At 33.8% G+C, this 13,725-nt stretch overlaps 1 protein-coding gene across 2 annotated transcripts; it reads left to right on the forward strand.

Annotated features, from left to right (window-relative positions):
• The first annotated feature begins 1,636 nt into the window (after nt 1-1,636).
• LOC131041323 (ent-kaurene oxidase 2) lies at nt 1,637-12,980 on the forward strand. 2 transcript variants are annotated; one of them, XM_057974370.2, is made up of 8 exons: nt 1,637-1,867; nt 1,943-2,103; nt 2,387-2,548; nt 7,667-7,804; nt 7,906-8,166; nt 8,277-8,438; nt 12,054-12,254; nt 12,510-12,980. In XM_057974370.2, exons 1-8 carry the CDS (start codon nt 1,750-1,752, stop codon nt 12,843-12,845), a joined length of 1,539 nt encoding a protein of 512 aa, XP_057830353.2. In that variant the 5' UTR covers nt 1,637-1,749; the 3' UTR covers nt 12,846-12,980. The 2 variants fall into 2 exon arrangements, with proteins under 2 accessions (XP_057830353.2, XP_057830360.2); XM_057974377.2 differs by lacking the exons at nt 1,637-1,867; nt 1,943-2,103 and adding an exon at nt 2,142-2,266.
• The last annotated feature ends 745 nt before the right edge of the window (nt 12,981-13,725 follow it).

Here is a 13,725-nt window from a genome sequence, read left to right on the forward strand (position 1 = left end):
GGCTTAGTGGGTCTCTTGGGTTTGGGCCCTTTTTTTTCTTGGAGTTTTCTTTCTCTCTACCACCAGCCCCCCTTATGGAGACTCCTTTTGACATGGGGCTTTCTCAGGGTGGATTGGGGCCTTGGGTGTTTGTGAACTGAGCTTTTTCCTGAGGCTGATTTGTTTCCTTTGGGTGCTAGTCTGTTGTTGTGGGTGGTTGGTTGAAAGTGGGGGAGTGTTGAGGGTTGATCACCCTATGAGCATTCAACCAAAGAGGGCCCTACTCCCTTCCTTCCTATCGATGTGTTCATTCCAGTTTCTCACTTGATGCGATCACTCCCTCCTTAGGCCTTTGCTTCTTCTCCCAATAGTCCTCACCCTCTTTGGTGGCCTTTTGTGTGAACCTTGAGCTCTATGCTTGGTGGGCCTTTATAGGCATATTGAGGTATCTCTTGTCATGTTGTTTGCAGAGATCTCAATCAGCAAAAAGTTCAAGGATGCCTTTCAAAACCTTATGGAGTGTTTTGTTCTAGCCTATTCTTTGATGCGTGTGTGTAAGGAATGGTCGGGTTTCTCTATCACTTGTCTCTCATCTCTGTTAGTGGAACATGGTGAGTTCAGCTACAATGTTGTGGGAAGCCTTTAAAAATCCACTAGTTGTTGTCTGGTTCCTTGGCTTCATTGATGTAAGCTCAAGGGCCTATCTAGAAGTTGGTTCGGGGTGCTCCTAAACCCCTATGTTTTTTATTAGGTAATTTTGTTTTTTCAAGAACTTTGTTTTCGCCAGTTTTTTGCTTCGATTAAAAGAATGTTTCAAACAAGGCTTGCCTTTTTTTGTTTTTGTTCTCCTTTTTTGGGTTTTGTTCTTCTTGGTGGTCTCACTACTTGTGAGTTCCCCTTGTGTGCCTATTTGGCAGTTATGTATCGATAACGGGCCTATTATGTCTTTATCTAATCAAAATAATTTTAAATTAAATATTTATGATAATAAAAATATTCTAAAATTAAAAGATAAATAATTTTTCTTTTAAATAAAAATAAATATATTTCACCAATGGATTTATCCCATAGTGTGGTGCTTAAGTGGTGGTGTTATTGTTATGGTCACCAAAGTTCAAACCCCCATTGGACCATTGCAAGTTTCTGCCTTCATCAAGATTCATAATATTGTGATAATCTTCATTATTTTAAATACATAACACTATTTTATAAATGATAATCTAGACTTTTATATATCAAAAAATATTGTATTTATAAGATATAATAATTAATTAGATAATTAAATCAAATCAAACAAAATAAATAATTAATATAATCAAACACATATTATTAAAGAAGATAAATGTTAAATTTAATCTAATCTATTCGTTATATACCATGATTCTCAAATGCAAACTTTTCAAAGGATACAATGTTAATGGGACAAGCAGTTCAGATATTGAATATGAAAGAATCTCTTTAGAAGGATAAAGGAGCGAGCCGTAATGCAACAAAATAAAATGTTTGCAGAAACGATAATAGAAAAGACAAAACAACGCATTTGCAGGATTTACAATAGGACAAAGCAAAGTGTCTATGCCAGCACAAGAGCGATAATAGGACTTAAAAAATAATGTTTGCATCATGTATCTTCCATTACAAAAAGATTATATAACAGTTCATGAACTTGTATTATCAATCATTCAACAATTTATGATCAATTAGCTTGTATCTTCCATTACAAAAAGCTTTTATGATCAATGATTCAGCAGTTTATGTTAATCTTGTGCAATGGAGTTAGACTTCAATCTCAAGGCACTGGGGATTACAATTATATCAGCGTTCATGTTTCTCTGGTTGTTACCTCTGGGAAGAGTTCTGAAGAAAAAGTGTAGAAAATATCCACCAGGTCAGTAATAGAACATATAGAATTGTAATGGCTTCTCTTAAGACATTCTTTAATTGTTGTTAAAAACTGATGCAGGTGTTCGAGGATTACCGGTGATTGGTAACTTATTGCAGTTAAAGGAGAAAAGGCCCTACTCCATATTCACCCAGTGGGCAAAAAAGTATGGTCCAATCTACTCAGTCCACCTAGGGGCCCAAAAAGTCGTTGTACTTAGCTCCGCTCACCTTGCAAAACAAGTAATACATTTCTGTGAATGTCATTCTGGATTTTCAGACTATTCTCTCCTTTTAAATGTAATTGAACTTCATGGTCATAAGATCTGCCACATGATAGTGATATCTGTTTACACAATGACGGTGATAAGATATGCATGTGTTCACAAGTTATAAATGTGAACAGGTGTCTAATGATTTGTTTCTGTTGCTTTTGAATTCAATTGTGTGAGATTAAAATGTACAGAGAAAATTTATAGAAATTATGCCAACATGAAATTTAAGTGTGGAATCTTCACATATGCAGGCTTTAGTGACCAAATACATGTCCATTTCCAGCAGGAAGCTGCCAAGAGCTTTACAGATCTTAACAAGGGATAAGACTATGGTAGCCATGAGTGACTATGGTGATGAACACCGTTTACTTAAACAAGTGATGGTAGCCGATCTTCTGTCTTCTGCATGTCAGGTATGTTAGTACCAAAACCTTGGTGTTCGCCTATTTTTTTCTGGGTCCACATCATGGCTAATCAAGTAAATTGAGATGATGCAAAATGTAATTAGATATAAATACTCAGTAGAGTTTCAAAAATGATGAAACAATGTAATCGTCATTAGCATGTAACTGAGTTAAAATTGTTTCAAATTTTTCAGCTTATTCATAATGATCAGATTATATAGGAATCAGTAATCATGATGATCTCAAGCTACGAGAATTGTGTTAGAATCCTTTTTGGTGGCCCTTGGTTTGTAGAGCATTTAGGGCTATTTCTAAAGAAAATAGAAATTAGGGTTTAATTTGGAGATTGAGAACATCAATGTGGCCCGTGTGGGTTAGGATATCAGATTTGTCTTTAAAATATTTGGAAGAAGTTTTGAGAGACATTGTAAAATGTTTTTGACAATTCATTATGATTGATGTTGTTTTTTATTAAGTTAAGTGGGGAAAGGTACCAAAATTATACATCATAATCAAAAATCATCTAAACACCAAAAAAAAATCAGGGCTTGGAAAGCAAGCCGAAAAAAAAACAGAGACTTTAACTAAAATTATATTGTATGAAAGTAGTAAACATAATAGTTCAGATAGAGTAGCCTAAAGACAGCGATAACTAAGAATGGCAAAACAGAAAACAACAGAGGGAACTAAAATGAATAGCCCCAACTACCTAGCATACCATTCAGCTCCTCCTCCCAAGGGAATAAGTTGTTGTTCTTCTTTTCCTTTGCTCGTCCATCATCTGTGCTAGCAGGGACTTTTCTTTTCTTTTTCTTCTCAATCTTCTTTGCCATAGTCACGACCTTCATCACACATTTTTCATCAGACCTCTATTGATCTTTATCAAATTTCCTACATTAATATGCAGCCCTCCAACCGCCTTATCCAGTCTCTGTTCCATTCACAGTCGAGACAATTTCGAGGAGTCTCAAGATTCTCAAACCTAACCTGCAAATCCTCAATCTCCCCAGCCATAGTCTGCTAGTCAAATTGTTGACCTGAACCTCCACCAACCTCCTGGTCTTCATCTTCACCATAATATTTGAGGCTATTAAGTCCTTCAAGAACCTCATTATTCTGAGATTCTGCCAGGGGCGAATGAGAAAGGGAATCCTCCAAGACAAGATTCAAAGTCTCTTATTGGGTCTCCTCGCTACTTTCTAAACCTGTTCCATTAAAAGTGGAATCTTCGGTCTGGTCATCACTTTTGTCCTAGCCTTAGCAATCTTAGTAGCTGACATCAATTTCGCAAGCCTCAAACCTACGTTCCACTAAGAAATTGGTCACACTGTCCTTGCCCAACTCACTGTCAGAAATGTCAATAGTAGGGGAGGGAGAAATAGTAGGGTTTTTCTCCGAGGACTTGCAAATGGCTTTACCCTTATCACTAGTAGACTTAGGGCGACCACTACTTCCAAGGATTGAAAGAGCCAGCTTGCCTTAGTCGGGATGATTTTAGGTCTAATGTCAATAAGCAGGGGAGAGTTTCACACCCAAGATTAGGTTTCTTTTGTTTCTTAAGGGAGCTTAGCAGGGCTTTGCAAAGAGAGATGGCATGTGAGAAGGATAGCATTTAGTCTTTAAAATAAATTATTTTTTGGTGTTACAATGTTGTGGATGGTTTTGGTCCTAGTTTGGTGGAGGATCACAGGGAGAGATAGGATTAATAACAGAAACGCCTTCAGTTTCACATTTTCTCATCGAAGAGAAGAGAAAGAAAGGGTAACTTATTGGTTATTGGTGCTACAAATGATTCAATAGAGGAAAGTGGTAGTCATGAACCATGATGAATCTGCCCTCCAAGGTGAAATACTTGATGAGATACTAGCTCACAGCTCCTTAAGGTGGCAGCAAATCTTCCCTGCTAAACTCATTCTAATGTCTCTTCAAGTGTTCTCCTTCATTTAATCTTCATAGGCATGCTTCTAGCTTAATCTAGGAACTTTCTCACCCTCACATTTAAACCTAGTCACTTGCGCAATTAACTTCTCTGACACTTACATTCTAACCACTCCAACCACGACTCTTCCATTCTTCCAACTATTCATAAACTGCAAAGATAAATCTTCATCTCTCCCTTTCATAGTCTTGAAGAAATAGGTAATTCCACCCCTTTCAAAAATTCCCCAAACTTGTATGTTCTTCTTCAAGGAAGCAAATGAAGAAAGCTCATAACATAGTCTTTGGCCTCCCATGGCAACAAGATTTCTTCTCCACAAAAAAGAGTGACCTCTAGCAAGACCCAAAAGCAAAAGAGCAAAAGTAATGAAAGATCTTTCTAGAAAACAATAGATAAAAAAGACTAAAAGCTACCAACATAACCTTTTCTCTATGACCACGTGAGATAATTATCTTACTATTAAATCCTATACCAAAAACAATAGCAGCCTTACCACTCCATAAATGGTAATTATTGTAGAGAGTATGTCTCAAAGTGTACTTGTAGACCTTCCTTGTGTGAGTTAAGAAATCATCCAACGTAATATCCAAAGGAAGGAAAAAAAATCACTTCTATAATCATTTTTCATACAAGTAATATTGGTTTCGAAGGTATTCTGATCGTACTAGGTCATGTCATCCATCCTTTGACACCTCAACTCATAGTGCCCAATGATTGATGTTGTTACTATAGTATTTATATTGATTATTACTACCCCTATCATTTCATCAAACCACAAGTAATATCTTAATTGACCAAATAACTTCCATCCAATTTAGAAATGTTAGCTTCATAACTTTACCAACAATAACTATGAACACAACTCCATGCCAAATTTTACATACTCGCACTAAATATGGTAAGATCCCAATATGAATGTAATTCCTAGACCCAAAGTTGTACCTTGAAGGTTCACTCATTACGAACCTACCTATGTATTCCTTTTTCGAAATTAGAAACTTTGTAGTTTACATACAAATAATAGAGAGACTTCATCATCTCCTTTGATACTAAATCTTTAATTTTACTTTTAAACGATAGGCATTAATTGATCTTATGCTTATGACTAAATCCATTCGCAATAGTATGATCGAAAAAAAATTCTTATCAAATGTCAGTTTTATGACAACATCAATGTACAAACACACTGAAAATCCATAGGGACAAGATCATAAAAATACATCCCATCAACACAAGGTGACTAGCTCAAATATATATTGCATATACACAATATGTTTAGCTCACACACATGTATCACATATACATAGTGTGATAAATTCATATGTATTTCACACTTACACAATATTATTAACATGTATGCATAACATATAAATAATATGATTAGCTCATGCACCCAAAACATATATAATGTGAATAACTTAAACATCGCATACACAATTATCAACTCCCACCTATATAATGACCAACTTGCAACAAAAAGTGAATACAAACTATTGCATGCCTCTTGGGCCATTATATATTTTACCAACACTTACCTTTTAATTACATCCTATTACGTGTTGAAGTTCTTCCCCATTTTTTTCTTAGTAAAATGAACCCCTTTTGTTTTGTTTTGCTTCTTTGATTTTTTTGGTTTATTTTGGATTTAGTTTTGGCTATGCCCTTTGCCATTTTTTTGCTCTTATTATTTTGTCTCTTGTCAAACCTTCATATTTTGTCATGATAACATGATAGTATAGGAATCTATAAAGCTATAATATTTCTTGTACATTAGATTTCTTAAGAGTTTCATGCATCAACTTCATAATTTTGAGGTTGTTCATCCTACCATGACTGTAAAGGAATTCTTAAAGCCTCAATGTTTTCTATAGAAACTGGTTGCACTCTAACCTATCCTCGACTCTACATTAATGATGATTTTTCCATGCATGCACTCTTTGTTTTTCTTCATGTTTGGATTATCATTTTGCCATTTTTTTCATATTTTCACGCATTCTTAAGTTCTATTAATTTTGCTAGTTTATTTCTTCTTTGTGAACAAGTTGCTCATGAAATGGTGATAAAATTTTAGTGCTTGAGGTTTTGCATTGTAGTGTGTGGTTGTTATGTCCTCAAGTGTTCATCATTTCTCAACATCCTTGTTTTCTATCAGATAAGAAAGGTTTTCCTCTTTCCTAGTTTTTTTCCCTATCATTTCATTAGACCTCAAGTATTATATCTCAATCGACCAAGAAACTTGCATTCAATTTGAAAGTGTTAGATTCATAACCTTACTAACAATAATCGTGCAAACAAATCCATGCCATAATTTTATATAATCACCAAATATGCTAACCTTTCAATATAGATCTATACCATGGAACTAGACTTGTAAGTTGAAGATTCATTTATAACGAACCTAACTACACATCCCTTTTTGGGAATCAAAGACTTAGTATTTCGCATAACAAGAATAGAGTGACTTCATAGCCTTCTTTAATGTGATATGTTTTATCCCAGTTTTAAATCATAGGCATCAACTAATATTAATACTTTGAATTCAATCAATTCACAACAATATGTCAAAAAAATTATTCTATTCAAATGTTAGTTCCATGTCAACATCAATGTATGCACACAAACACAAATCACATAGGGTCAAGTTCATACAAACAGATCACATGTTCACATAGTGATTGGCTCAAGCATATATCACATAAAGAAAAGGTGATTACTTGACACATGTATCACATATACACGTTGGTTCTAGTTTATACACATGTGCCACATATACATAATGTGACTAATTCATAGATGCATCAATGTTATTAACTTGTCCATACATAGCATATACATGGTGTGAATAGCTAATGCACCCAACACGGAAAATGGGGCAAACTTAACTATCTTTTACACATAATGATTAACTTCCGAATAAACAAGGACCAACTACCATAATTTACTTCAGTGAAAACATAAATATCACCATTCATATTTGTAGTAATATTGTACATATCCTTTTTCATACTTATGGTAGGTTCCTATGACATGATACACCTGAAGTACCATGGTCTTTTACTTTTCCTCATTGATAAGATCTTTTATCATTATTTATATTTTAATTTTTCATCTAAACAATTGATACATTGACTTAATACTACGGGCTAAACTTTTCCTTTTTATAATAATGTAACAAATATATTAAACAGATGCACAACCGATTTCGTAGAGAGGAGATGATAGAAAGTCTGATTCAATCAATACATAGAGAACTCAAGGGACAGGCAAGACTTGTAGATTTGAGCAAGCACTTTAAACGGGAGTTATTTTCATTTGTCTTGAAAGAGGTGATACAAAATGCAACCCTTCTATATTAATTAATTTCGTATAATTTCCACTATCAAATTCAAGTATTACTACTAAACGACATCCATTCAATGTATTGCAGGTATTCGGTAGGGAAGTGGAATCTATATATGTGGAAGAGCTGGGAATTTCACTCTCTCAATGCGAGCTATTTGATATTTTTGTTAGAGATTTCATAATGGGGGCCGTTGAGGTGGACTGGAGAGATCTTTTCCCTTATCTTAAATGGATGCCCAATAACAAATTTGAGCGCAGGCTTATGGAGATTGAAGCGACAAGAACCGCGGTCATAAAGGCAATGATTAGAGAGCAGAAACAGCTTAATAATGATATCCCTGGAGAGGTAGTATACCTACACTATATGTACTATTGTTCCAGTGGAAAATTTCCTTTTAGTAAGGGCATTTCAATGAGATTATGAAACAAGTAGAGTTAACAAAATTCTGGTTTCAGAAGGCACATTGCTACCTGAACATACTACTGCGTGAAGAGCGAAATTTGAGCGAGAATCAGGTGGAAATGCTAACATGGGAAGCGATAATTGAGAGTGTGGATACAGTCTCGGTTACATGGGAATGGCTTGTTTATGAATTGGCAAAGAATCCCAAATGGCAGGTAATGAATCAGGTTGAGATTGGAATATATACAAATAGAATAGAGCATTAATCATAATAAAGTATCTTTTGAGTTTTGATTTGTTTAGGTTGTTCATCTTAAATCATATTAATAGGTGGGTTTAACTAAAACCAATTTTGATTGGAAATGAATCACTTAAACAAATCAAAGCTTAGACTGTGTTGTTTAAACTCGACCAGTATTGATCCTAATGTAAACATAATCAGTTGTTTATTTACAATCATCTAGATCACCTACCCAATTAGAATCTAAATAACCTATCAACTCAGCATTCAAGTGGTTAGTGTATTCAACACCAAAGTTTATGGTACCTCAAAGGTATCAAGTGATTCTCTTTGTCACTTCCCAATGAAGCTCAAGAGGGTTATCCATGAATTAACTAAGTATGTTAATTGAATATGCAATATTAGGTCTTGTAGTGGTCAAGTAGTTCAAACTTTGCACCATCTATCTATGCAAAGTGTCATTGACCTCTATAGTATCATTATCACAAGAAAACTTGACATTCTAATCTAATAAAGTACATATTGTTCTATAATCTTGCATATTAAACCTTTGGATTAATTTCTTTGCATACTTATTTGAGTAATCAAAGTTTCACCATCTTGTCTCCACATTTCAATTCCTAAATATTAATACATTTTGCCAATATCATTCATTTCAAATATCTATGATAAATCTCCTTTGGTTTCATCAATCAAATCTATAGCAGTTCCTGTTATGATTAAGTCATCCACATACAATGAAATCAAAACAATATTTTCATATTCATCATTCTTTACATATAAATTTGGATTATTTTCTCTTGATATATCCTTGTTGAAAGAAGAACTTGTCAGTTTTCTCATATCATGACCTTGGTGCATGTTTTAGACTATGCAAGGCATTTAACCTACATACCAAAAGTTATTTTCCCCTTTTTACAAAGCCTTCAAGTTGAACAAGATATGTGTCTTCCTTTAAATCACCATTCCAAAATGCTGACTTATCCTCCATTTGATGAAGATCCTAATTAAACTTAGTAGCTAGTGCTCTAATGGTATTCATTTTAACAACAAGTGCAAAAGTAGCTTCATAGTCTATTCCTTCCTTTTGTAAGCAACCAATCTATCTTTAAACTTACAAATAGTACCATCATCTTTAAACTTAGTTTTGAACAATCATTTAGAGCTTATATGAGTTTTATTTGTAGGTAATTTAGTTAATTCCAAAGTTCTTTTATCCATAATTGATTCATATTCTTCTTGCATTGCATTCATCCATTCCTTAGGATTCTTAGCTTCTTCAAAATTTTGAGATTTATCTACACTCATTACTTGAGCCATTAGAGCATAGTCATTTATACATGTTTGGTGTCTTGATTTGTCTTGTTGATCTTGTTAATGCTTCATTGCTAGATGGATTAGCTTCAACTTGCCTTGTTTCATGCCCACTTTAATCTTGAGTTTGTTGATCTGCAATATCTGAAATTTAATTTTCTTCTTCAAATAGTTTCCATAAAGTAGTGTTATCCTTCTTTTATTTCTCTTGAACATCATCTACAAATTTATGAGATAGGACATCTCTACTAGCAAACATCTTATGAGTAGTTTAATTATACATTTTGTACGCCTTATGATTGGTGTACAGTCACTAACCAAAATGAATTTGGTTCAATTTACATCAAATTTTTTCCTATTTTCTTTTTGAATATGATAAAATGTCTTACTTCCAAATTTCCTCAAATGACTAAAAATACCCCTAGCACACTCAATAATTATTATTTTTTTACTTTTGTAAGCCACAGTATTTTATTCTAGACTATGAGAAACTATGTATCACTTAAAGGCTCATTAACTTTATAATATTTTTTAAAAAACTTCTAAAGTATATTCCCCACCTTTATCTAATCTAAGAATCTTAACATTGTGAGTTGTTTGTTTTTCCACCATAATTTTAAATTCTTTGAAACATTCAAACACTTCAGTATTATGAAACATAATTTTAAAATTAATAAGCTTCCTCAAATGATTGACCTTGCATGGGACCACACACATATGAATGTGCTAACTCAAGAAAGTTCATTTGTCTTTGATTTTTCCTTATTGGAAATTCATTCCTATGTTGTTTACCCAATGCACAACCATTAGAACTAATGTGTTCATTTTCAAATATTGAGAGACCTTGCACCATCTCTTTTCTTTGTAGAGAAATGAAATCTTTAAGATTTAAATGACCATGCCTCTTGTGCCATAGCTCTTTAATGAATGCACATGTAGAAGTCATTGCTTGATGACTTTCCACTTTGACATCAAGTTTATAGAAACCTCCTATTTTGATTCTTTCAGAAATCACATCATAATGATTTTTCATATCTTTTACTTAACAACTTGTCTTCAAGAACTCAAATTTGACACCTTGATCATTAATGGCTAAAATTGAGATTAAAATTTTCTTAATTCTTTAGAAACATATTACATTAGCACATTGATAAATACATTTTCATCAAGCAATTGCACACGTATATCATCATATCCTTTTGTGGCATGAGACCTATAATCTCCTAAATAGATCTTACTACTATCATTCTTCTCATGAAAATTTGCAAAACCAATTTCTATGACATGACATATGAATCAATGCCCTTGAATCTATGAACTAATTATTACAATCATCTATTTCAGCTGAAAGAGCAACATAAAAAACAATCTACTTTAAATTATCAAGGTTATCATTTAGTTCATCCTCACCATTCACATAGTTATAACCTTCATATTTGTTACTTTTGAACCCATTAAACTTCTTTTTCCTGCATTCATAAGCATATTGTCTAAATTTTTAATAGCTGTTACCATTTCTATTTTTCTTTAAATTGAAATTTGATTTCGATGATGTCCCATCTTGATATCTTTAGTCATATTTATACTTTGTTATCAAATTTACCTCCTCCTTTGTTCTTTTCCCGTTGCTTTCATTTGGATGGCTTCTTCTCTTTGACCATCAAAAATGAATCTGCACTCTGAAGTCTATAATCCATATGTTTCTTCCTTTCTTCTTCTTGTCTCAAAAGAAGCTACCTTTTCCCTTGCAGCCAAACTATTAATGAAGACATAATAATCACTCACCATTCTATTCAAAGTAACACTTACTAGATCACTACTTGAAGCTTGTCCATCAATATCAACCGATTTATCTCTTCATTCCTTAACTCTTGATAATTAATCACTACTACTTTCATTTACTCTCATATTGATTGAAAGCAATTTGCTCTTTAAAGACAAAATTCTATGTGTTTTTAATCTCGTACAAACGTTTCAAAGCTGTCGACATTACAATAGAGATAGTGATATCCTGACTGAATCTTTTACAAACATGTGCAAGAGAATCATAGAGGTAGTGATATACTTAACAAACTTCCTATAGAGGAAGCTAACAGATTTGACAACACACTAAAATAAAACTTGGCAATGATTGACATGTAACTGTACTCTTGACAGCGAACTGGATGAGGGACAGATCTACAGTTACTTATTGTATCAGATGCTTACAACAAGATTGTTTTCTATTGGTTTTTCTGGTTATATTCATCTTAAATTTTGGAGCTTTGTAGCGCAGGAATGTTTGTACAATGAGATAATAATGATATGCGAAGAGAATGAAAAGGACATAGGCGAAGAAATCGTGGGTGAACTGGTGTATTTGAAGGCAGTATTCGAGGAGACATTGAGAAAGCATCCGCCTGTGCCACTCCTCCCCTTACGCTATGTTCACCACCATGTCAACATTGAAGGTTATGACATCCCTCCTGGATGGCAGGTGCGTATTGTCTGCTGCTCATTAACAATTGGTGGGTTGTACTAAATGTAGAGATTATTAATGTCAAAACTAGGTCTTTATATATATATATATATATATATATTGACAGATTTGAATTACACATTACAGGCAACTTTATAAAATTTCAAATAACAAGCGAATTGTCAGATTGTTTACTTTCAAAGTATTTAATCTATAAGTCCAGAGGTTTTGTGGGTATGATGAGTAGAGATTTTTTGTGATTGTGAATGACAGATAGCAATTAATGCGTATGGATGCAATCACAATGAAGAGGACTGGAAAGACAGTGAAAGATGGGATCCAGAGAGAATGTTAACATCCAAGAAGATTGAGGGTTCAGAGAAGACATTCATAATGACGTTTGGGGATGGAAGACGAGCATGTGCAGGGAAGATGAAAGCCACCCTCATCCTGTGCACGTCACTGGCTCGTTTCCTTCAACACTTTCGATGGGAGCTCAATTGTGAAGACCAAGAATACCTAGAGGAGATCGTTGACAGGGATTCCCTCACTATGCGCAAGCAGCGTTCCTTCCTAGCAATTGTGACTCCAAGAAACGTTTGCTCTTAGTACCTGATTCAAACCTTGGCTTGCTAGCTCTACTAAAAAAATGGTGTGATATATACTACACGTCTTTCATGATGGACTCCTGCTTATTTGTTATCTCTACTTAAGTTGTGTTTTCATATAAATGGTTAGGCATAGTATGAGTCATTTTCTAGGCCCACTTTCATCGTAGGGCTGTGTGCATAAGTCCGTTTGATAGGAATTCTCATATTGCTCGGTCTATTTACCTGATACTGTGATAACAATTTGATGTTGTACATGTTTTTCTCTCTATATTTAATATATATGTCCACATGTAGTTTCAAATTTGGGGCTTAGATGATGCTAGATGTTAATTGTGTGACCAATCTATGTCTCTCTTTTTGTTTTATTATTATTTTTGGTTATTGTAAGGGTTGATTGTTGTTATATCTCAAGCTATTGTTGGAGAATCTAGGCCAAACTAGGCTTTACGTCTATAATCAATTTGGAAGTTAATATATTTACTGAATTGAGGGTAGTTATGTTTTTTTTTTAAATCTCTTTGTTGAGAACGTGAAGTCTAATGGTCATGTGATCCTTCATTTTCTTAGTCTTTTCATTTTTATGTTGTTTCTTTATATTTGAAGAGTTAAATATTTGTATAAAAAGTGAGTGCAAATTTGGGTGTAAGAGTGTAACAATGAATAAAGATATTCTCTTGCTTTCTTATGGATGTAGTCACTAATGGTGAACAACATAACTCGTTGTGTTATGTGTTCTTTAATAATTGTCTCTAGTTTAATTGTGTTGATTATTGTTTTTAATTTGCTCTTTAAACTCAACACTATTGTGGGTCTAAGATAATTCAAAAGACATAGGGAGAGGACCTAGTAGTTGAGCACCTTAATTTTACACTTCTCAA

This window comes from Cryptomeria japonica, chromosome 11 (genome assembly GCF_030272615.1).
Source record: "Cryptomeria japonica chromosome 11, Sugi_1.0, whole genome shotgun sequence".
Taxonomy (NCBI): Eukaryota; Viridiplantae; Streptophyta; class Pinopsida; order Cupressales; family Cupressaceae; genus Cryptomeria; species Cryptomeria japonica.